This window comes from Accipiter gentilis, chromosome 32 (assembly GCF_929443795.1).
Source record: "Accipiter gentilis chromosome 32, bAccGen1.1, whole genome shotgun sequence".
In the NCBI taxonomy this organism is placed as follows: Eukaryota; Metazoa; Chordata; class Aves; order Accipitriformes; family Accipitridae; genus Astur; species Astur gentilis.
The window spans coordinates 3521306-3544501 of NC_064911.1; the positions used below are offsets into that span (position 1 = coordinate 3521306).

Below are 23196 nucleotides of genomic sequence, written 5' to 3' on the forward strand. Positions count from 1 at the left end.
AGAGTAAAATTTCAGTCCAGCGAGTGTTTACAGTGGAGGGGACATGAAACACTCGCAGGTTTCTTCTTTGCTTCCAGCCACAAAGGCCGAGTAGTGCTTGCATGTGTGCAGGCAGGGGAGGGCAATGGGGCAGGGAGGGCAGAGAGGGGAGACACAACCAGCATGTATGAGCTCCCCGAGTGGAGTGATCGGTTTTGGCAGCTACCCTGGAAAAAAAGGCACCGTCAGCACTGCGAAACACGCAGGAAACTCTTTAGCCGGCAAATGCAGATTTATCTTTTCCAGAAGCAGTTAAGAGTGGAAAAGGCCCAAACAGAGTTGCAGATAAGAAAGGGAGCAGAGATGGGATCAAGCCAGCTCCAGAGATCAGTTAGTTCAGCTCTCTCCTGGGTACAGCCCTCTTCTTGGAAAGGGGGTGTTGAAGGAAAACAGAGCCTGGAAGAACCTGGAATACCTTTATCTACAGACACAGCTTCGCAAATGCCACATGCTTCCATTTTACACAGAAGAAAGCTGCCTTACCTGAGTAGTTTTCGCCCTTCTGCCTTGCATGCTGTTACTATGGCTAATTTGTGGGTTGGTGGCCCCTTCAGAAAGGCAGTGGGATTTCCTACAAGGCAGCGTATTGTAATTATTGTAGGAAGGCGCATCCTCAGCAGTAACCGATGCCAACTTATGGCTCCCAATATCCGGGATGTCGGACACTAAATTCCGGCAGTACCCTCCAAAGGCATTTCTTGGGCCTCCATTGACTGTAGCACTTGGAGTTTTGGGGGAATACAAGTCACTCATAGAGTTGGAGCGCTGGCAGGCGACCAGTGGCTGGGGGCTGCCACTGGCCTCTGTCACCCGGGTGGTCTCGGTATCCTTCTCCTCGGCCAAGCCTAAGATTTCCTCATTGCTTGTTAAATGCTCCTGGCTGAGGTCGGAAAGCGAAAACTCCAAGCTGTCTTCGCGCCAGATGTCAGCCGATTTGGAGCGCTTCTTCTTAAAGCTGGCCGTCTCCATGAAGTTTGTCCCGTTGGCTGTGTACCGATGTGACCTCCCGTCGCCCTCCGCCAAGAACGGCGGCTCGTCCCCATACAGCCTGCTCTCCTCCGAGTCGGGCATGCTCTGGACGGAGGCGGCAGTGAGGACGGTGCTGCTGTCCACGCTGGGGGTGACGGAGGAGTCAGTGTGGTAGGAAACAGGCCGCAGGCCCATGTCCACGCGGTCCACCCAGATGGGGCTTCCAAAGTCCTCTAGGTTGGCCTCCTGGGCAAAGGGCTCCAGGCCGTTCTCCGCCAGGGACTGGGGGATGCTGGGGGTGCTGCTGGAGCGGGTGCTCACTTCTGAGTTACGGTGGATAATTTTTCCGGAAGAAGCATGCCGCGTCCGGCGAGAGGCTTTATTGGAGAGGCGAAGCGAGCGGGAAGTGTGCTTGCGGCCCAGGCTGGTGTGCTTGTCTCCGTAGAAGGCGTGCTCCACGCTCTGGCTCTCCGCGTTTCCCATGGCGTCACAGTCTGCAAGGGGAGAGAGCGGGGACTGTTAAAGGTGGCAACCACACACGCAGGTAAGAAGACACACGGACGCCCCAGTACACCCAAAAGAGCTTTTTGTTTTTAACGAACCTGTCCCAAAACCCACACCACAGCTTCCACAGGGTCTTGCAGGACATGCTTTAACAGTGGCAACTAATACCACAGAATTAATTAAGAGAGACAGCGATCATACCAGCAATCTTATAAATGCAACTCAGTTAAATCAGTACGTAGGAAAAAGCCTGACGATAGCCATGCTGGTGCAAATGAAGAGTGCAGAAGAGGGAAGGACTGAACCTTGAAGCTTGGTGTGAAGTGGAGCCAGTTTACCACCAAAGTGCACTGGCAATCTCAGCTCTGCACATGTTCACTTGACTCTTAGCATTAGCTAACAACCCTACAAACTCAAAAAATCAACAGCTATTGTTTATCTGCATGTAACAAGATGCCAAAAAGTAGATGGATATACACCTTTATCTGAGATTTCACTTTCTCTTTGCTAGGAACTGTGGACTGAATCACCAAATAGCAAAGTACAAATTCAACTGTTCAGCAGCGAGTTAATGATAGGTTTGATTTCTGGAACAAAAAAACAGTGCAACATTAAGCAGGTACAGAAAGCCCCACACAAGAAAGCCATATTATGAAAAATAAATTAGCATGAGTGACTCAGACTATACAAAAATAACCTTTCCTTCCTACTCACTCTAAAGCAGATAGCTAGATCTAAGTGCTTTGATCTAGCAAAGGGAAAACTGAGCTGGAACGCAGGGGATGGGTTTCTGTCCCCACCTCTGTACCTAGCCTCCTGCATTATTCAGTTGCACACATCCCACTGTGAAACAGGTTTCCCATTCAGAAGATGGGAGTGATGATCTGGATTCAACCTTGGAAAACACTCTGAGGTCTGTGATCTCACTCAACAAATGTCAGAAATATTTTATCAGTAGTATTGGCTCCTTCTGGCCAAAGAGCAAGAAGAAGAACAAGAAAAGTAAATGTTGAAGTACATGGCCATTCCCTGAATTACATGCAAGACAATTCTATCTAGATAAATAATCCATAAATCTTGAACAAAAATTCCAAGTCAAAACTTCCTCATTTTGAGGTATTTCTATTAGTCTTGGTTAGAAAAAAAAAAAAAAAAAAAGCTGCCCTGACAGTAAAATAATCTGGAGTTTTTCATTTCTTGGGGCAATTTCCTCTCCTTTAACAGGATGCACCAATGGGTATTGAGCCAGATGCTGGCAGAATGAATGGGATTCTGTATTTTCCCTTGCTATTTAAATACACGCTATCGCTGCTGCACAGAACTGAATTAGACCTACATAAATTACATAGAAAGAGAGGAATCGATTATGCTAAACACAGGCACAGCACTTCAGCCATGGGCTGCCCTGGGTACATATGGGAGAACTGAACTTCTGCAGTGATACTTCTGACCGCAGTCAGAGGACTGCACTTCTCTACTCTTCTTACCCAGCTAAGTAGGTCCTGTCTGAGACTAAAAATCTGTTCAGTGCTGGCACAACAGGCACCTCCATAAATATCTGGGCATCTGTGTATCTAAAACAAATATAATCGCATGTGAAGACTATACCAGGAAATACCCTACGTCTACTAAACTAATGGCTGAACTCCCATTGACTGTCATGAGACTGTCATGCATCGTTTAGAAAAATATATGCACTGAAGAGAGGGCAGATTTTAAACTAAAAAATATGACAGCATTAAAAATCCCTAGACAGGGTTTATTATCCCTTAAAAGCTACAGCCCTTTGATATGGACTGGACTGAAAAACAAACATCAGCTAGCTTTTGCTTCTAAAGCATTTTAAAGCACAAAATCTGCATTTTGTCTTCCACGCTGATGTCTAAAACCAGACCTCAACACTCCCCATCTTGCAAAAGAAACCCTCTCAGGGTAATGCTTTTAGCTGCTTTGATTCTGAGATTCTTTCTAACCACACTTTCTTTTGACAGGATTTCCACCAGCTGCAAAGCCCATCAGAGCATGCAGCCATTTATCCCCAGTCTCCAGCCATACAGCCATCACTTTGGTACCTATCTAAGGAGAAAGAGTAGTTTTAAAAGTCCTCTTGAAACCCTGAATGATGAAGAATGGCTCTTTACCTTCAGAAACAGAGCTGCCGAAGGGCAGGAGCGTCCCCCGCACACCACACAGCAAGGCACACCTGCTGATGAAAAAGCTGGGCAGCGTGGCTACGGAAAGCAGCCCTGCGCCACCACCTCAACGTAGTCTCTGTGCACACCGGGCAAAATTTCACCCAGCAAAAAAGTAAGAGAACCACAAGTGACTTGGCGAGGAAAGGAGCAGCAGCTCAGGCTGCACTCCGTGAGGAAATACCGCTGCTAGAAACACCCCCATGGAAGGAGGAAAGTCTTTTCTCTGCAGACGGCAGCAGGAAAGTTTACTGAGTGATTTCACACAATGAGAAGTATCTGCTAGATACTGGCAAGAAGTGTCAGACTTCTAAGTAAAGAGCTGTCCCTTTTCAATTCCGTGGATTGGCGCTTCAGGTGAGAACGCATTTGCAAATCCCGCAGACGGCTATCTATCCTGCGATTAGCCCATACCTCACTCCTGCACCCAGGAAGAGGCCTTACCCTAATCCCACTGATTTCCCCGGCATTCCTTTGCAGGTTTACATGAGTGCTGCGTGGTGGGTGCAAGAGGGCTGCAGGCAGACACGGTGCAGCTGATCCAGCTGCAGTGATGCAAGACAGTGCCATCCCCATGGTTTGTCACTGTCCCCCAGCAGAGGCCATCTCCCCTGGGAGATGCAGGGCACAACGGGCTGAGCCTGCCTCAGGCGGGGACAGTCAACCCTGCCGGGTCAAGCTGAGGGTGACCATTTGTGGGGTGTCCGAGACCCATGGCTCCCCCTGGAAGGGACCCCCATCCTACCTTCTCACCCCTGTTTTTGCCTCCTCTCTGCATTCCTGGCTGAGCATTTCCACCAGTTACCCTGAACCAATTCAGGTGCTCATGCAGCCAAGTCCACTAAACCAGCAGAAAATAAATCCAGAAAAAAGAGACGACTTTATTAGTTTATTTTTGCTGAGATAGTGAGGTGAACTGGCACGTGCCAAAGGCAGCACAAGGGTGCCTGTCTGGGGACACAGTGGGGCTAGGATGGGGGCGGCCTGAGGGCGATGTGGGAGCCAGGGAAAAGGGGACAGCGAGTGGCACCTCCCCCATTTTTTGGCAGCAGTGAGCTGTTAGGTCAGCTCAGGCAGATGTGGAAAGGCAGCCCTGAAACACGTGAATTCGCACTGAAGCAGATGCCGGTGCCCTCAGCTAGTAGGAGCAGGCACTGGGCAGGGGAGGGAAGCCCCAACCTCCCCCTCCCAGGGGTAGCAGCAGACACCCTGGGGCAGAAATGTCTTAAACTGCTCCAGCTACGACTGCCAGATGCTGCCTGTCTACAGCTTAACTGAATTTAGCACACTCAGTGAAAAAAATCTGTATCAAATTAAGAAAATGAGTAATGTTAGTGGGAGTTGCACGCAAATGCTGGTAGGACAAAGGCTCCCCTTGTTAGCTCACCCGCTGAATCCAAAGGTGACCATTAAAGACCTATCAAGGTACCACCAGGATACAACGTAAATCAAGTGTGACACATCTGGATGCTTTAAACAGGTCTGTCGCGCTCAACCAAGGATTGCGACGTGTCAGAAATCTGTTCTGAATTATTCTCTGAAGGTAGCAGAGATTAGTGCACACAGACCATGCACTGCAAGCAGAACTAGTTGGAAATTTTTCAGCAGAAAACGTTGATTCATCAAAACCCAAACTTTTCGTGGGAATAGACCGCTTTTGATGAAAGGCTCCTCCACTCCAAGAGGGAGAGATTTGAAAACCAATGCAGGGAGACAGGCACGTCTCCTGGAAGAGGCACCAGCTCAGTGACTCAGTTGCTTGCCAAAGACGCGGAAGATCAAGATTCATATCTGCAGCCCAAGTCAGGCAAACGAGGGGTGGCAACTTGTTCCTCCACATCCTCAAGAGGTGACCTGACCATTGAGCTATCAGCTGCTCTGGGAAAGGGCTCTCTCTCCCAGAAGATCTGCTCCTTTCTGGTTCAGAGCAGGGAAAATGTCAAAATTGTGGAAGTCTTCAAGAAGCCCGGAAAGTCACCTTTTAGCCAGCTTACACATCAATAGACAGTACAGGGCTTTGAGTTGTGGGGGTTTTTTGACTCAAAACTTAAGATCGATATCAACATTAGGATATCAGCAGGGAGAACACAAATTCCGCAGGAAAACTTTGGAAAAAACAGTGTTCCCTACATCAGCTACCCTAGACAAGCAGACTGAACTCTAGCTGAACTGCTGAGTTTTTGCTGGATGAGTCTTATATTAAATGGTTCCACAAAAAGGCAATCACATTCTGGATGATTGCTGATGACGGCCCCCTCAAAGAATGCAATTTTTTTTGAAAAGTCATTTTCCTTTCTCTTCCTTTACCCCGATATTAAATATTTCTTAAAATAATTACAAAACCAAAATTACTCATCACAATTAAACCTAAGTTACTAACTCACAAACTTGCAAAAAGTTGGGCTGTTAGATTCCAGAAGAAAATCTGAAATATATTAACTTTCCAACAAAATTTGAAGCACCTCACAAGACAACAGATTGCAAATTTAAAATTAGATTCTAGTGGGAGGCCCTGGTGACAAATCTGTATTTTTCTCCTGGAGCAGAGCTTGAAGGCTGTTAGAACCAGAACAATTATTAAATCCACAGTGAGCAATGAGCCTACAGAAATACACTTTTGCTAAAATCTGCCAGCCAACAACAAAGATTTTTACTGAACTCACAAAACCACACAGAAAAATGTACAAGACTAATAACCAAGTGTGAACATACACATTTTATTGTAATTAAAATGTGCTTTTTGGAAAGGGCAAGAGAGAGGCTGAAATTCCACAGTAAGTCTTTGAGTTTCTTGGAAACTCCAGCAGCATATTTAATTGTTTTCAAATCAAAACCTTTTAACCAGCTATTTCTTTTTTGTAAGCCACTCTCGCATATGTTAAAGCATGGGATGGACTCCAAAAAGGCCCTGCAGGCAATTCAAATAAAAGGAGGAGAGAGGGAGGAAGGGATGTCATCAGTAGCTGCTTGATAGCCATTCAAATTCCTTTGTATTGCTAAACGGGTGTGGCCATAAACCGCATGCAGCTTATCCATTTTTTTCCCCTCCCATGAACCATTATACAACATAGCAAACTCCTAAAGAAAAATATACGGACACACATGTACCTTCCGAGGCAGTACTGGTATCCAGCGCAACCTTCCCCAAGAGAGCTGTGGCATTTAGAGGTATAGAATTGCAAATGATACCAAAATGAACAGTTAAGTGGGACTGCAGAAGCTGTCAGCACCTGCCACTCAGCGACTCCATTACTCTCGTGTCAGAGTCTATGACTATATGCCAAAAACCTGGGGAGAAAGAGGGGAGAAAAAAAAAGAATCAGACAAAGGGTTAGCAGGAACAGCTATACAGGAGGACGTCTTCTGCCAGGTCCTGTTATCATCACTTACCTACGAAACACTGTGCAATACAGCATGCGAATGCTGTGCTTAAATTTGAATGATGAAATGTGATGATGGCAGAATAAATGAAAAACCCAGTCAAGCACCGCCAGCCCAAACTACAGAACGTGAAGAGTTCCTCTTCTCACCACTATGTACAATAAAAATCCCCACGGACATTAACGTGCCCCTGCTGAGGACGGTCTGTCTCAGGTAGGGCTAGAAAACCTCAGGTCCAAAACCACGCCTGTGTCCGAAGACAACAGCCAAGAAAGGCATCTTCCAATAAACCAGGGTTTAATTTCTGGCAGCAAGGGGGGACCCAACTGCCCAGGGAACAGGCCCGAAAATGGAAGACCTCAGAGAGTTCTCTGCGCAGACTGTCTAATTTACAAAAAGGGCAGTTTTCCAAGCAGGGATTTCATTGATATTTTTCAAGGGCAAATCAGACATGTAGGGCAGAGCATTTACATACATTTTTGTGCACAGTGAAAGGATCATCAGGTTAATTGCATTCACTAAGGTGAAGATACAGGAGACCAGTCTGTGCTTATTTAGACCTAAGACAAGTCATTAGAATAGTCCTCAAGTTACAAACATGCATGCACTCATGTGGGTACCAAATTCCAGCCCTTTCTCAGCCTGATACCACTGGCGAGCTCCCTTGCAAGTATACCAGCTCAAGGTCCAGTCCTGTGAGACACCAAGAACCACCAACTCACCGGAGGGCTGGGTACGCTGCCCAAGCCAGCTCTCAAGTCACCCAACTCCCACTTCTCCCGGCCAAACACCAGCAGTGAAACTGCATGCATGCAGAGTTTTGAGAATTATAAACTTTTCCAAAAGTCTCAAGGAACAAAAACCTTGGAAGAGATTAATGATGCCCTTCATGTTATTAGAGCTGCTTGGTGGGGAAATTGTGATCCTCACTCTTGGCTGGATTCTCAAAAGAGATGAGAGTCACCGGCTCCTTTCTACATTAAAAACATTCTCATTTTCTTTCTCTTCCTTCATGTTCCCCTCTCCGGTCCCCACCTCCCCCTCTTCCCCCAAGCTGTTGGTTGAGATCTGAAAAGCAGTTCATGAATTGCTCAGGAGCTAGCAGAAATTAATAAAATGAAGCTCATTTATATTGAAATGGACTCATTACCATGCCAGCTGCCAATAATTTGCAAGACGAGAATCTTGCTGACAAACAAGGTCCTACAGGCATGAGACTTCCCACCTGCATCCACCACACAGTGAGCAGTCCTGCGATGCACCTTCCTCACCTCCAAAGAAAAAGGAATTGTGACCATCTTTTCTCAGATTCGCCTGCTGCTGCCCCAGAAAACTTGTCCAAAAGAAGAAAAAAAACAGATGCAGCTGAGCATTTTATCAATTTTTCCATCCTGAAGCAGCTTTTGAGGAATTTGTAACTGAGAAAAATCTGCTCCGGGCTGAAGAGAACTCTGGTCACTTCTGTGAGAAACCAACTACAACACCGCCCGCTCTACACACTGCCTGTGCTTCGCCAACAAAAATCATTCTCTTCTTGCACACATTTGTTAAAAGCGTGGGAAGATCCAAAGTGGATGTTTACAACTGGATACTACATTATCCGAATCCTCACTACACTCCAGTATGTTTGAAGGGCTGGCAATATCCTTTGCCACAGATGAGTACTGTGCATGCACAGCTCCTCCAAAAGAGAAGGATTTATCATTACCCATGGATTCTTTCCTGAAAAGTTTTGTTCCTATTAACTTTTACAAATTGGAGAGTCTTTCCCAAATGACACCAAGTCATACTTTTCAAGAAGAACATCAGTTTTTCATATTTCTCTTTGTCTGCTATGAATATGCGCTGGAACGGTCCTCACCCCCACGCTTCCCAGTTCACCCCAACAGCCCAGGCTCTGCTGCAGCAGAAATTCTGGAGGTCTGCAGCGCTGAAGCAGCCTCAGACAAGGACTTCCCTCCGCCAAGGTCTTGGCAAAAGGGCATGCCTGTGCTCCTCCATCAGGAGGAAAGGCAGAAGCAAACATGAGCACAGCCCTATGGCCTGCTTCCCAGCACAGAGCACTTCCCTGCACAGGACGGATTTGCTCCTGTGGACACGTGCTCTGTCAGTGGAGCCTAACCGACGGGGAAGCTGACCATGTGCTCAGACCACCAGTAACTCACCAGTAACTGTTCTCAGGGCAGATGGATATTTGTACACACTCACACATGGAACAGTTCACCTCCTTAAAAAAGAAACATCAAATAAAGATTTTCAAACTTGTATGCTCAAGACAAAATATTCAGTCTTAAAGCTGACTCCTGCAAACATGTATGCACATATATATACATCTATGATGCACGGATGCATGCATGTATGCCAATGTCTACGTATGTCAATGCAACTCCTCTTGTTCTTTGAAGGTTTGGAAGTAGCACAGCTGTATTTATTTCATAGCCACAAAACAGCGCCTTGAAAAATCAGGCCAAGGAGTTCCCACAGGGCTCATCACACAGCAACTTAAGTCAATCCAAACTGAGGAAGCTCACAGCAAACCACCATGAATGGATTAAATGAATGCATAGTAGGGAAGCAGAATACATTAAAGGAGCACCTTGTTATTCATCACATCTGCTACCTGTGATTCTAGGTACAGCAAAGAGAGGTTTGACTTTCACATGCTGGGAGCAGTTTGCAATGCCAAGAGATTAGCAAAAAAAGCAGCACACCTGTTTTCTTTTTGCTTGCAGACACTTGACGTGAACATTAATGGATGAAAAACACAGAAGCTGTAGTTTTCTAAAAGCCTCCTTTTCAAAGCAGAACCCTTCCTTTCCAGCAGGAAAAAATTAGTATGCAAGTATATCCTCTTGTCCAATGGACATGAAAAGTTGGCTAGAAGGACAAAAGCTCTCCTTCAATTCTATTTTTACTTTTTGATTTCGTGATGCATTGTTTTTGTCAGATTCCAAATGCAACTTCAGATGTGAGTTCAGTTGGTCATTAAGCAAATCTTCATCCAGCTTTGAGAAGCCCTTGGTAATTCTACCATAAACCATCAGGATAAATATACATCGACAGCAAGCAGTAGTCATTTCATACAGAAACTATTTAATATTAATCAGTGGCTCTGGGCTGTATTCCCCACCCACGATCCCAGTTCCACGCCACTATAACTCCAGTGTTCGATCCTGTCTCCTGAAATGGAGAATCAGGCCCTTTATTTATAACTGGAGGCCACATTTTGTTAGCCTTTATTACCTCTAGTTAATATGAATTGCTGCCGAAATCAATCTATCAAATCACCTACCCTGAGAAGAAGGTAAATGCTCTAGTATGCTCCAGGGTCCTGCTGTCCTGACAACTCTGGCTCTCACCATTCCATAGCCCTGGGCTGTCCTCCACAACATGAAACACTGCAACTCACAGGAGATGGATAGGTAGGTGGGTGGATGGATGGATGGATGGATGGCAGGACAGAGGCTGCTCTATGCCCAGATCTTTGTCTGAGAGGGCTTTCTGTGACAGGGCTGGGTGCACGCATGGGTTCAGAAATGTAATTCAGAAATGCTCCAATCTTCCCCATTCTCAATGAAACGACAAACGATACTGAGATCAGAGACCTGCTCTAGCAGATTACAGAAGCTGGTTGACTTTTAAACCAGTGAAAATAAATGACAAACATGCTCCTTTTTGTGTTTTCTTTCTACAACATACAAAATGTCATAGAAACCTTTTGTTTGTGAGAAAAATTAATTTTAAACCAACCACAGCTTATACTACCCGACAAAGAGAATGGCTGCTCCTGAAACTGGAGTCTGACAACAGTGACCATCCAGACAAGGGTGGGAGGATGATCCGTGCATCCGCAAGAGCTGGCCAACAGAGCTGGAGTTGCAAAACCTCTTTGCAGCTTTCTCACTAACACACAACCTTTGTGTCTGTCATGGTTAGAAGAACAATGCTGGGTGAACGCTCCAGATGAAGAGGAGGGGAAAGAAAAATAAACCCACGTTCTTTTTGTGGAGAAGTCATAAAGGAAAGATGTGGGAAGCCTTGTTCCTCTAGCTGTAGCACCACACCTATGAGAATTTCTAAGGGAGGGAAGAAAAGGCAAAAAGAGAGGGAGGGAGGAAGGTCTGTCATGAGACCTAAAACCTCCCTATAGCCAACAGTCAACCATCCCCAAATCACAGCTAAAGAAAACAAAACCGAAGCATGGCACTGTCAAAGCACTGTGGGGCCTTGGTAATAAATTAATGGAAGAGAAGAGCAGGTATCCCAAGGGAAAGCCCCCTCTTCAGGGTTTCTATATTTATACGAGGGGATGTGAGTAATTGACATGGTTCTGGGTTTGTTTGTTTTTTAATCATTTTTACAAGTATCTGAACATGTTTTAAGTCTTCCTCCTTCCATTCCCTTTTATTTTTAATGGTGGGAAAATCCCCCTTTCTTCCCTAGGGGAAATCTGCAAGGTATTACACGTTTACAGAAGAGGACAAAGCAGGGGAAGGATTCTAATTTCAGATCATCAGACATAAGCAAATCTATGGGAAGCTACGAGGGCAACTCCCTGGAGCCTGTGGGGCAGACGAACAGCAGTTTGCGTGCTGCATCCTGGGAAGCAGAGGGGTTTTATAACCCACTCTGGGCAGCTGCAGCCAGCACTAAGCCACAAGGGAGCTGCAGGGAAGAAGGAGCCCACTTGGCCTCCATGGAGGACAAGAATGAGAAAGGTAGCTACAAGGATTGCGTGTGCATTTATGTGTTACTTAAAAAAAGAAAAAGAATACCCAAAATGCGGCTGAAATAAAAATAAGGTGCAGTTTGTTTATTTACCTTTAGGTTATACTTTATTGTTATTACTCTTTGCTTGAAAAAGACTTTCTCCTTGTGCCAAATGAGCAGAGAGCTGATGATACACAATGAGGATGGGACATGCCAAACGCATTAAAAAAACTTTATTTAGAAGTAACAAGAAAATGTTCAGACCAGGAGACAGAGCCTGGAACAGATCCATCAGAACATTCACTGCATAGTCGAGGATGGGCAGGAGGGAGAAGCGGGGCAGGACACAGGAGACCACGCATGCACAGAACAACCGCTCAGCACCATGGTCTCTGGCAATAAAAATTGAAACCCTTGGCTTGAGTGACCAGGGAGCCACTGAGGCAGGATGTGAAGTATTAAAATGTTGCAGAAAAAATTTAAAGCTGATAATTGGCGGGGGGGAGGGAGGGGGGTGGAATTGGAGAGGAAGCATTCAGTGTATTTCCTCATTTAAGCACAGAGGTAAGTAATCTGATTTTCAAGCAATGCCAAAGACCTCACACAGATCATTAAGATGGTGCCTGAGATATGAAGACAAGTATCTAATTTTAGATACCCCGACTTAAGTACTGGGGAGGGATTCCAGAGGTCTACAGAAAAATGGGTGGCAAATTAAACACAGGCAAATGCACGATCAGAGTAGCTTTCACATTTTGGTCATACTCTCTCTGACGGAGAATGAGGTACCTCACTGAGGTACAAAAGAATTATAAGGTATGCTATATAATTAGTAGAAAGGATGTAAAACTAACAACTTCCATGTTGAGGCCTCAAGGGAGCCATAATAAGGAAAAGTATTGAAGCAGAGGATGTCCTTTTAAGTTTATAGCATGCCTTGCAAAAGTTTTGGTACCAGTACCAATCTCTGTGAGCTCCTACTTTTAAATCAGTACCTCGCAAGATTCAGCCTTCACCAGGACTGGTGTGCTGGGCTAGGACAGCAGCTGCAGCACTGCAGAGCAGGGCTCAATTCCTCCCTGGCAGCCTGTCTCCTGTGCACCCTGGGGAGACTCCCCATAGCTCCTCTTCCTCTCTGTGAAGCATGAATAAAGCGCTCTCATCAACTGCAGAAAGACCCCAGATGGCCGTATCCCCAATTTAAAAGGGCACTGGGTGACTCCAAAGAGGAACCCCACATTTAGCCAGCAGGAAGCACACGTTAAACATCCCACGCTGCATGAAAATAAGAAAGCTTCTTGCCTGATATGTCGGCGATGCCATGGCCAGGTTGTTCTGGTGGGACAGGGCTGGGTGGAGATGCTTGAGACAGCAGTTCTCCCAGGCCAAAAAATAGGACTACCAACAGGACTACCAGCCTCAGCCTGCACTGAGCGCTCCCGCCGGGGCTGCCGGAGAGGACGGGAGAAACAAAAAGGAGCCCCAGGTGAAGAGGCAGCCCTGCTTCACAAAACCCGACCCTGGGAATTGCAACTACTGTTTATTCAGAGCCTGGGAGGAGAGGCAAGCAAGCATATGACCAAATGACTGCTGTTTTCACGTAGTGTGATGATATCGACTGCAACAGAGCAGGTTTCTCAGCCTGGCATTACCATAGTATTAGCCCTCACCATTTCTCCAGCACGCAGAAAAAAGGAAAACATTCATGCAAAACTCAGCTGGTCTGTACCAGCTTGGCACTGTCAAAGTTAAATTAAGCATTCAGATTTTATCTTGCACGTCCCGACAGAACCCGATCACTCAAACACCGTCACAGAGATGTATCCGCACCGCAGCTAAGTTTATCTGGGTTTACCGGTTTTAGTCACAACTCGTACATTACATCTCCTGACACAGCTCCTGCTGATAGCTCTTCCCCATGGGAGGAACACACAACACCAAAGACCGCACGTTGGGTGTTGCTTCTTTAATTAAGAGGGGGCAGAACCCATGAGAGATGGTAATCCTGGGGGAAGACGCCCTCGGGGCTCAGAGGGTGAGCCTCCACCCTGGGAAGAAGGGGGCAGGGAGCACACAGCCCTGCCACGGAGTGGGGAAAAGGACCAATCAGCAAACGTTTTTTGAGAGGAAAAGCCAAAACTACCAAAAGTCAGGCTAAGGTAGCTTTGTGATGGAGAGCTGAAACCCGTCAGCTCTGAGCGTGGCCTCAAAATAAAATGAATGCTTTGCCGTCATTTTCAGTAAAGGCACGGGGGAGCAAGGCATGTGAATCACCACGTCTGAGGTATCTGAGGAGCAAAATTCAAAGAGTTTAAAATGTGCCAGTCAGCAGGCATTTTGAATCTGCATCCCCAAACTATGAGAGAAGTGGGGCAAGAAACCACAGGGATATAGACAAATTTTTTTATATTAAAACCTGCGGATCAGGATCCTGCCTGGGACTGGAGAACAAGAGATCCCAGCAATGACATACCCATCCGTCTGGCCTCAACAGCGCGCAAGGCTGGAGAGCACATCTGAGAGATGGAACAGGGAACGACAAGGGAAGAAATGGGAAATTCAATAAAATGCAATACAGATTGTGGCACGCTACTCTGATTGCTTTCTCCAACAAGATGACCCATTCTCCAGGGGAGGAAAGGGCAGAAGTTATCTTTCCAGGAAACTACTATTTAAGCTGAAGATGACGAAAACTGGCATAAGAATTATGATATACATAAGAAACTTTGCAAAGAGGTTGTGCTGAAAGGAGAATTATCTGGCTCAAGGGACCAGGTTTTTTAATGCTTTCAGTGATGAAACACAAAGAAAAAAAATGTACCAGTGACTTGTGCTGATGACACAAAGCTAGAAAAAGTCACAATACAGAAGAGACCTTTTGTCTTATATTGATTCCAGAGGACCATAAGCTTCTGTCATAAAAATGACAAAAAAGCAAATGTAATCAAAAGACACACCAAGCAAGACTTGCCCAGCAGAAACAGGAGTGAATGCTGCCACAGAAGATATTGACCTCATCTGGAATAACATGCGCAATCCTTATCATCCCTGGCAAAGGTTAATACAGGCCAGACTACCTTGAAGAAAAGCAAGGCAGACACACTGAAGCAAAGAGCTTCACTCTGAGAGGTGAAAACAACAGGACTGTCTCATGTGGCAAAAGGACATGATTTATGTTCACGGGCAGAAAAGGGTAGGTTAAAAAAATCATAAATTCAAATAGCTGTATTCATAGTAATTTCATCCTGACAAAACAAGCAAGGCAAGGTTAAAATAGACTGTGCCTTCCTCCCACTCCCTCTCCCCTTTGCAAATGGCCTCAAGTCAGGCAGCGGTCTCTGGTACTCAGCTCGAGCAGCGAGACCTGCCTAAAAACAGCCAGCCCCCAGTGTGTGCGTGGGATCTCTAGGACAAGAGAGATGCACAGCAGGCAGGTCCCCACCATCCCAGTGTGACTGGTGCTGGCCCCAGGAGCTGCAGGAGCAAGGCAGGGTGATCTCTCTCTCAGATGCATTTCAGAGGACAAGGATTGAAGACTATACAAGTTTTGCACAATAATTTCTGTTAGATTAAACTTTGCCTCTAGAATAACAAAACTGTTGTCAAATGGGACACAAGCACGTAGCAAACAGGCAGCTTTCTGCACCGAGCAACCCCAGTGGATCCAGCTGGCTCGTTCAGATGATTACTGCCCTGGATTTCATGAACTGACCAACCTTGGTGGGATCCATGGACCGCAGTCGCATCAAGGGACAGAGGTCGTCCTCTCAAAAGATGTGAAACTCAAGCTGTTCCTGAGCAATATGAAAAAAGTAACATATTGATTCTGCTGGACTAATCCTCCATAGTTTGGCAGGCACAATATTTGGTTCAAGTTTTCCTCTGACTTTGCAAACTATGGTCAATAAAGGTAAAATGTTGCTCCTGGCACACATAAACTACCTGTAATTAGTGCAAAGCCAGCACTGCCAGATGACCAGCTGTGGGTCTTGTACCTTTGAGCTCCTGACACCCTACAGAGCAGACTGCCAAAAAGAGCTTTAATTTTCTTCTTCTTTTGAAAACGACTCAAAAACTGTCACCAGAGTAGGAGCAAGGAGATGTGTTCCAAATCCTAGGTGGGAATTTTCCAGCACCAGGCTCTCACTTTCTCTTAGTGCTTCAATATTTAAATATTATATAAAAAGCATAAGCAACTAATTACGAGACAAACTGAGGACAACTGTTCCAGGAACATCCGATAATGTAGTAACTCAAGAAAGCCTCTTGCAAAGGTGCCTCCCACAGGAGAAGTGAAAAATGGAGACTTTAGGCTCATCAGACAGAGGACTTTCATTTGAACCTCCCTGGTTTTGGAGGAGTGACATACTCTTGGATATAGGATGGTAAGCAGCATGTGGGTGCATGCACAAGCACAGCAGTGAGGATCGGGAAGCCACTCTTTCTCTATTTTATTAGTCTATCTGGAAAATTAAGTTTTCAGTTGAAAATACTGAGTCAAATCCATGGTTGTAGCAATCACTCAGAGCCTTGGATCCTGCCGCGCGTCTGCCTAATCCCGCTTGGGATCTCCAACGACACAGTATCACTTGACTGTGGCCCTCCACAGCTTATAACCAGCTCCAGAGTTTCTTAGCTGTCCCAAACTCACAAACCACATTTCAGTGAATAAACCATTCACCAGAAAAGAAAAATTGATTGCCTAGCCAGAAGTGAAACATTACTGGAAAGTCACCCGGTAGAGCTATTTATTAGAGAGAGCGCTACAGATGCCGCCTGACTGAAGCACAACCAGAGCGTTGGTGGAAAACTGCTTACTGTCAGGTCTGGTTCAATGCCTTTTTTATAAAAGAAGGTCACTAATAAAATGTTCTGCCTTAATATTTATAGGAAGAATATTTTCCTTACCTGTAGCAGTTACTGTGGGATATAGACACATAAATGAAACATTATATGGTGCTAAAGTATTATGTGGGGTTTTTTTAGGAATTCTAAAGTATGCATTAGAAATGCAAACTTCTCACAAAACAATAGCTGTACCTCTTCAAAAATGCTGGGTTGGTGAAATATCAGCCACCCCATCAAACAAAGACACAGTAAATCTACACAGCACTTGATATTTTCAGCAGTAGTAAGTGTCATTCCATCATTTCAATGCTTCATGTTGGTATGTGGCCCAAAATAGTCCTAAAAGAAAATAACCAGTTTCCTCTTTAAATTTAAAGCGTGGTAGATGATTTTAGTAGCTGAGAAAGCTCCTGATATTTTCTGTGGCATCATTCCCAGCCCAAATGAAAATAAAAATTGCACTAAATGTACACACGGTATATTTGTGGACACACTGACCATATTCACCTATGTCCACATTACAAGTCAATTATTCAGCCCACCTGAGCTCACAACAGTTCCTGAATTCACATGAATGGCATCTGTCTGACAAATGGAATGATCTCCAAGCTGCAGGAAAGACCACACTTTCCCAATAATTTGCCAGCACTGTTTTTGTCCATATGCACACAGCCTCCCACTGTCTTACCGGATAAAGTAATTTTTACTGAAACAGGTGTTAAAAATAATATCAGGGAAACGGAATTTCAGTCCTCTTGAAAGCCACATTTCCTCCCTTCTGTGCCAAAGTCACCAGGAGATGTGACTCTCCTGTGCCTTCCACTCCACCAGCAGCCACAGCCTCACCATATCTCCACACTGATCCTACAGACCTAGGACAGAAGGAGTAACTTATTTGTTGCAGCAAGTGGATATACCTCAAAGACAAAGAAAAGACTACTGCCATTTTGAAGAGGAATTTTAAAGGCAAGCCCTTTAAAGAGGGGCCAAAAGAGAGAAGCAAAGGACACCTTTACAACTGAGATAAACAAAGGCTCCTTGATTTTGCAGTGCTGCACCAGCCTTTGCACCTCTTTTTGGAAGACTATTCTTTGTGCTGGTTCAGAGGTCTTTACCGTTGAAGTTTTCAGATTGCTAGTACAAAGTCTGCCCTACAGATGCTCTGGCAACCTCTGGATGTTTTGCCATCAGAGACAGTCTTCCCATCTTAAAAGATCACTTTATCACTCAGCATTGATGGGCTGCACATCCCTTCAAGTCACCCAAGAGTAAAATCAAAACATTTCAAATGCAATTCCCTCCTCCACTTGTTTACTTGTTTTTCTCCATCACTTTTCAGAGTCGACACACCTACATGAAGAGATGAGGAGGGGAAAAAAAAGCCAGTATTTTGCACTTTATCATTTACAGTTTTCAACCAACTCCTACAAGATCTTTCTCAAAAAGTTACCCCCTGTACATTAAAGGAGGAAAGACAGCTCTGTGCAGTGCAGGAATCTAAGCACAGTCTCAAAATTGAGGCCAGATCTATGTTACAAACATTTGTCAGCACAGCTATGTCAGCCACAAATGGGAAGGAGCATGACCTCTGATTATGCCTGCAGAGGCCACTGCATTACAGTTATAGGAGCAAAACTGTGACATGACTTACAGTAACACTTTTTTTCCCCAAAGAAAAACAAGCTTAGAATAAGCTCTTCCAGCAAAAGCACTGTTTTGCAGGCATAAGTGTCAGCCGCATGAAGGCTTTGTACCACTGCAAGGAGGCTGTGCTGGTGCAGCACACCAGCGATGTGCCATTAACATGTATCTGGCCTTGCTGCACCCCAGTCCTGCACCTGCCCTTGGCGATGTGATGCCTTTCTTCATTCTTCCACCAGCCCTGCTGCTCTCAGCTTGCTAGGAGGGGAAAGTCATTCTTTTCTCCATTGGTCCCTGTCGCGCAAAACCTGGGCTGCTCCGAGCAGCCTCAGGTCGTTGCAACACACAGCAACACAAATGCTCTCCTTTTGGCGATACTGCAGCCAATTGCTTCTCATCTGTGAGGCTGCCAGCTTCTGGCTGCGCCAAGGGTGGGCAGAAACCTCAGGTCTGTCAGGGGAAGAAAAAGCGTCTCCCTCCACAGTGCTGACACCATCCTTTTCTTCAAAAGGAAGCTGTCAAGCTTATGCATATCAGTCTCACTCAGAACAAGCCGCCACACGAGCGATCCAGCAAGCCTCCCGCCTGCAGAAATAACAGCTCTCTTAAACACCTTGCCCAAAAGCCTTAGTGAAATCAGTGGAAAATTAATTCAATGGGCTTTGGATCAGGCCCCTGAAGAAGTGATGAGGTTTGGAGAGTCGCACACAAAACCAAAAACCTTAGCCCAGCTTCCGCCGTTTCCGAATTGCAATGGGAAATTCTTTGCCTCATGCATGTAACTTTCACACCAAAAAGGAAAAGGCAAAAGGGAGCAAAGAACAGAAGGGAAAAACCTCAGAGAAACAAGATGCTATTTCTCTGGCTTTTCTAAAAACCATTTCCTCAGCAGCCATTTTTAGCGCCCTTTTCTTTGGCCCACTGTCCCCTCACCAGCTGGGCTGTGCATGAGCCTAGTCTAAAGCTGGCTCCACTCCCTCCTCTCTCAGGGGCTGTCTTACCAGGGTTTGGCTGTGAGGAAGGCTCCTTCTTCTCCTCCTCCTCCTCTTCTCCCTGCTCTGGCCCAGGAGATCCAACAGCCCCAGTGACGGGGAGGAGAAGGAGGAAGGAAAGGCAGTGGCAGGCAGTGCTGCCACTCTCCCCAGCTGCTGGCTCCCAGCATCACCCCAGGTTGCAGTCCCAGGGCAGCACATCTCACTTTCCCATTTGGAAAAAAAAAAGTGTCCTTCAAAGGAAACTCACAGTAAGCATTTTGAAAACACCCTTAACATCTTTTTTTTAAAAAAAAAAAAAAAAACAAACCTGAAATTCTCACAGCAGCTACTTTCAGGCAGGGTACCCAAAAAGCAACCAAACACTCTTGCTCCTCTGCAAAAAGTGCTCAGTGCTTTAAACTTTTGAGAGCCAAACAAAGACAGCACAGGCCGGAGAAAAATCATCCCTCCTTTCAGGATCTCACAGACTGTAGCATCCAATATACCATCCTACTGGTGACATCTGTAAGGTTGCAATTAGTTACCAGCATTTCTGTAGCCTTATATAGTGTAGCAAACAGTAAATCCATTAACTGTGACATTTTTGTGGGATTTCTGTTGGTTCGTTTGTTCCGGAGGCTTATATTTATAGAAGATACAGAAACCTGACAGGCTGCCTTTGTTTGCAGTGTTTCAGACAGATTCACCAACTTTCAGGGTTCATTTCAGGTTTAATTATTAGATTAATAATCATGTACACTGGCAGTAAATCTCTTTTAAAGATAATAAAAACATTTGAAGAGTAATTTAATGTTAAAAACAAGAGTGACACTCTTTCACACATCACCCAAAATCCCACTGCACCAATTAATATGCGGGATATTGTTTAGCCTGACCACTTATCAGCACAGCAGGTTGCAAGGGAAAAATAATTTAAACCAGCCGTGTCTGCAACGGTTTTGAAATGAAACAAACTACTACGGCGATGGCTGGAAACGTGGTTTGAGGCCAGTTTCTACAACCTCCATTTGCTGTGAGCTCTGCTTTACCCTGAAAAGTCCGAGTGATTCACCGGACAGAGGAACAGGGGGAAGAAGGTGGCTTTTGGCACAGACGTCATTCTTTGGGATGGGGTGATGGGGTGGGGAAAGGGACCCATGCACCATCAGCCTGGCAATTTAGGGGTCAACAGCAAGCACCGTGGTGAGAGGGCAGTGCAGACCCCTGGAACGGGGACAGTGACAGGCACCGGCACTGGTCATGGGTACCAGCACTGTGTGTGCGCCACAGGCAGAGGAAAAGAGGCAAACTGCCCCTCAACCACCTCACCCCTCTCCATCTCAAAATAGAGTCCATGCAGCAGCCCCTGCAGGAGAGGGCTGCGAACAAAAGAAGCCAGACACGAGGTTTGGCATGTCTTATCTACGCCCAGCTGTGGGAAAGGAGGGAGGCACTCAATTATCACTTTTCACACAGGTTTTAACATGCCTGAACATATTCTCTGCCTCTTAAAAAAAACAAAAAACAAACCAAAAAAACCAAACCAAAAAAAAAAAACCAACCAAAAAAAACCCCAACATGAAAAGGAACGTATAATCGCTTTTGCAGGGTACCTTTCTGCTCCAGCTTGCAGAGTCTGCCCCGCCATGTACTTTTCCCAGCACAACATGACATGCAAAACATTTTACACAATGGGCACCTTGAACTTTTCAAGGGAAACAACTTCCCCTAGCCCCACCGGCAAATTAGGCAGAGGCTTTTGCTGACAGCTCCCATACCGACAAGGAAAAACGCCCTGGTGAAATCTGAATATGGTTGTGAAATTAAAAAAAAGTGTTTGTTTACACAGGAGATGCAGGAAGGTCCAGCCAAACATGCATCCAAGTGCATTCTAGGCTGCTGAGTTCAGGCTTTCAGTCAAACAACTCTTGCAGCACGTGGAGGAAGCACACACATGAAGTGCTGCATTTTTAGCATGTACTGAAATGCCAAGAAAACCTACCTGGATGGCTCTAACCAATACTGCAACATGGAGGTGTGTACGTTGGCAGGGAAGAATCTTCACAAGAACAGTTTAGCTGTGGGCAGGCAGAAAGCCATGACAACTCTCTGCCAAGTAATACAAGTGCATCTCCCAGAGCCATTCATGAAAGCTGGTGCTTAATTTGAGGCACGAAGCATTGAGAAAAACCCAGATCATGAGGCAGCTAACATGATCCGGAATATCAGAATGGGAGAGGAAAGGAAAGGGATTGCAGTTAATCTTACTAATGAGCAAAAAGACTGGGAACACTCAAGGAAGGTTTTGTGTGGGGACTTATACGCGCTCACAGGAGCTCAGCAAGGTTAATAACCTGCTTTTCATACAATGCCACACATAAATATGCAATTTTAGGGCACAGAGCCAACTTTGTAAGTTTATGCTCAATAGTTTCATTTTGATCTTCTCCTTAAAGCCTGGCTTCCAACTGCGTTTTGAAAAGGAAACGAGTCCTATACTTGTCTTAACAAGTGGACAACACCTGCTCTAGCGCTTTGGTTTTACTGTATTGTTTGGGTTTTGTTTTTTAAAGCCCAACCTAACAGGCTTAGGGAAAAAAAGGCCCATAACTAGTTTCAGGAATAAGAGAGAAAAAGACTTTATTCATTCACTCCTTTGTTTTCAGGAAGCTTATCCTGACATTTCCCTGACATCATGAAAAATGCAGAAAGTACAAACACAGGCAGAATGGTGCTTCAAAAGGAAAAGGTACAGCCCTGCTTTGGCTCCCAGTTTCTTCTGACCCAGCCTATATTCTGGGATATTTCTGTATCATCAAGAGACTTTTTTACTGGAACTTTTAACAAGCAGGGAAAACACAGCAGCATCCCGCTTGCCAAGTGTAACTTGTTTATGCAAGATTTCCAGAATCCATCTTCTTTTCCCCCACTGAAATCTGATGTCCACTCACAAGGAAGATATTTAAATGTTATAATATGAGACCTGAGCAAAGCTCAGCACTGCTGTAATGGAAGTTGGCTCCCACCAGACTCAAGGGATGTTTTTATATGAACAGTCACATGACTGAAGTTAAGTACTGTCCCACAGTGCTACACCAAGGTCATTATTTCAGATATCACCCTGACGAGTAACTTTATTAAAAGAAACAAGATTAAAAAAATATGCAGAATTCCAGACAGAATTAGCCCATAATTCAAGTGAGCAGCTTGAAGCACAGATCAATGCGAAGCAAGGATTGCTAGCACGCCTATCGGCAATGAAGCCATCCCTGGGCTAGCATCTTTTCCAGCGAACTTTCAGATGAAGATTAATGGAGACATGAGGACAGCTCGCAGTTTAACCTGTCGGCCAGTGACTTCGGACTAAATTGAATTATGAATTGTTGAACCCATAAGAATGCTACTTAGATGTTTTCTTGCAGTGTACATCACTTAAGATGCTATCCATCAAAACGAAACAGAAAAGAATTTTTTGTTTGCTATGGGTGATTTTGCCCAATTAATTCATTAATGGAGTTTGAGGTAAATATTCAGAAGAATGCCACATGGTGTGAACAGATAAATAAGATGTCCCACTGGACATATTTTCTAACTTAGCCTGTATTTACGGGAAGCATTAAATAACAAAACTGAACAACAGTGAACACCATTCTTAGTACTAAAATAAAATTAAAAACCAAAAATGTTGTTAATTTTGTTGATTACTTTGCTGTCCCAAGTGTAACAGGTGGATAAATTCTTACAGAAAGGATATAATTCACAAGGAACATTCTTGCACTACCTGGAGGTATGCAAGCGACAATCTGAAACACTAAAGCCAGCCTAGCCCATGGCACAGGAGTGGTATCTCAAGCCCGTGTGTTCAAATGCCGTCGCAGCCTGTCTGGTGGCTTTTGAGCTGTGGTCTTTGCAGTGGCCCACGGGAATCCAGGGGACCA

The 23196-nt window shown here is 45.2% G+C and overlaps 1 protein-coding gene across 9 annotated transcripts in view; it reads right to left on the minus strand.

The window, feature by feature from the left end:
• TIAM1 (TIAM Rac1 associated GEF 1) overlaps positions 1-23196 on the minus strand; it is a 193830-nt gene that overhangs the window by 82766 nt on the left and 87868 nt on the right. For 5 of the 9 annotated variants that reach the window (XM_049835108.1, XM_049835102.1, XM_049835100.1 and 2 more), the window contains one exon: positions 523-1502. In XM_049835108.1, coding sequence (XP_049691065.1) covers positions 523-1502 — 980 coding nt within the window. Of the gene's footprint in view, positions 1-522; positions 1503-6812; positions 6993-23196 lie in introns of those variants that run through there. The other 4 variants (XM_049835101.1, XM_049835103.1, XM_049835104.1 and 1 more) reach the window with 2 other exon arrangements.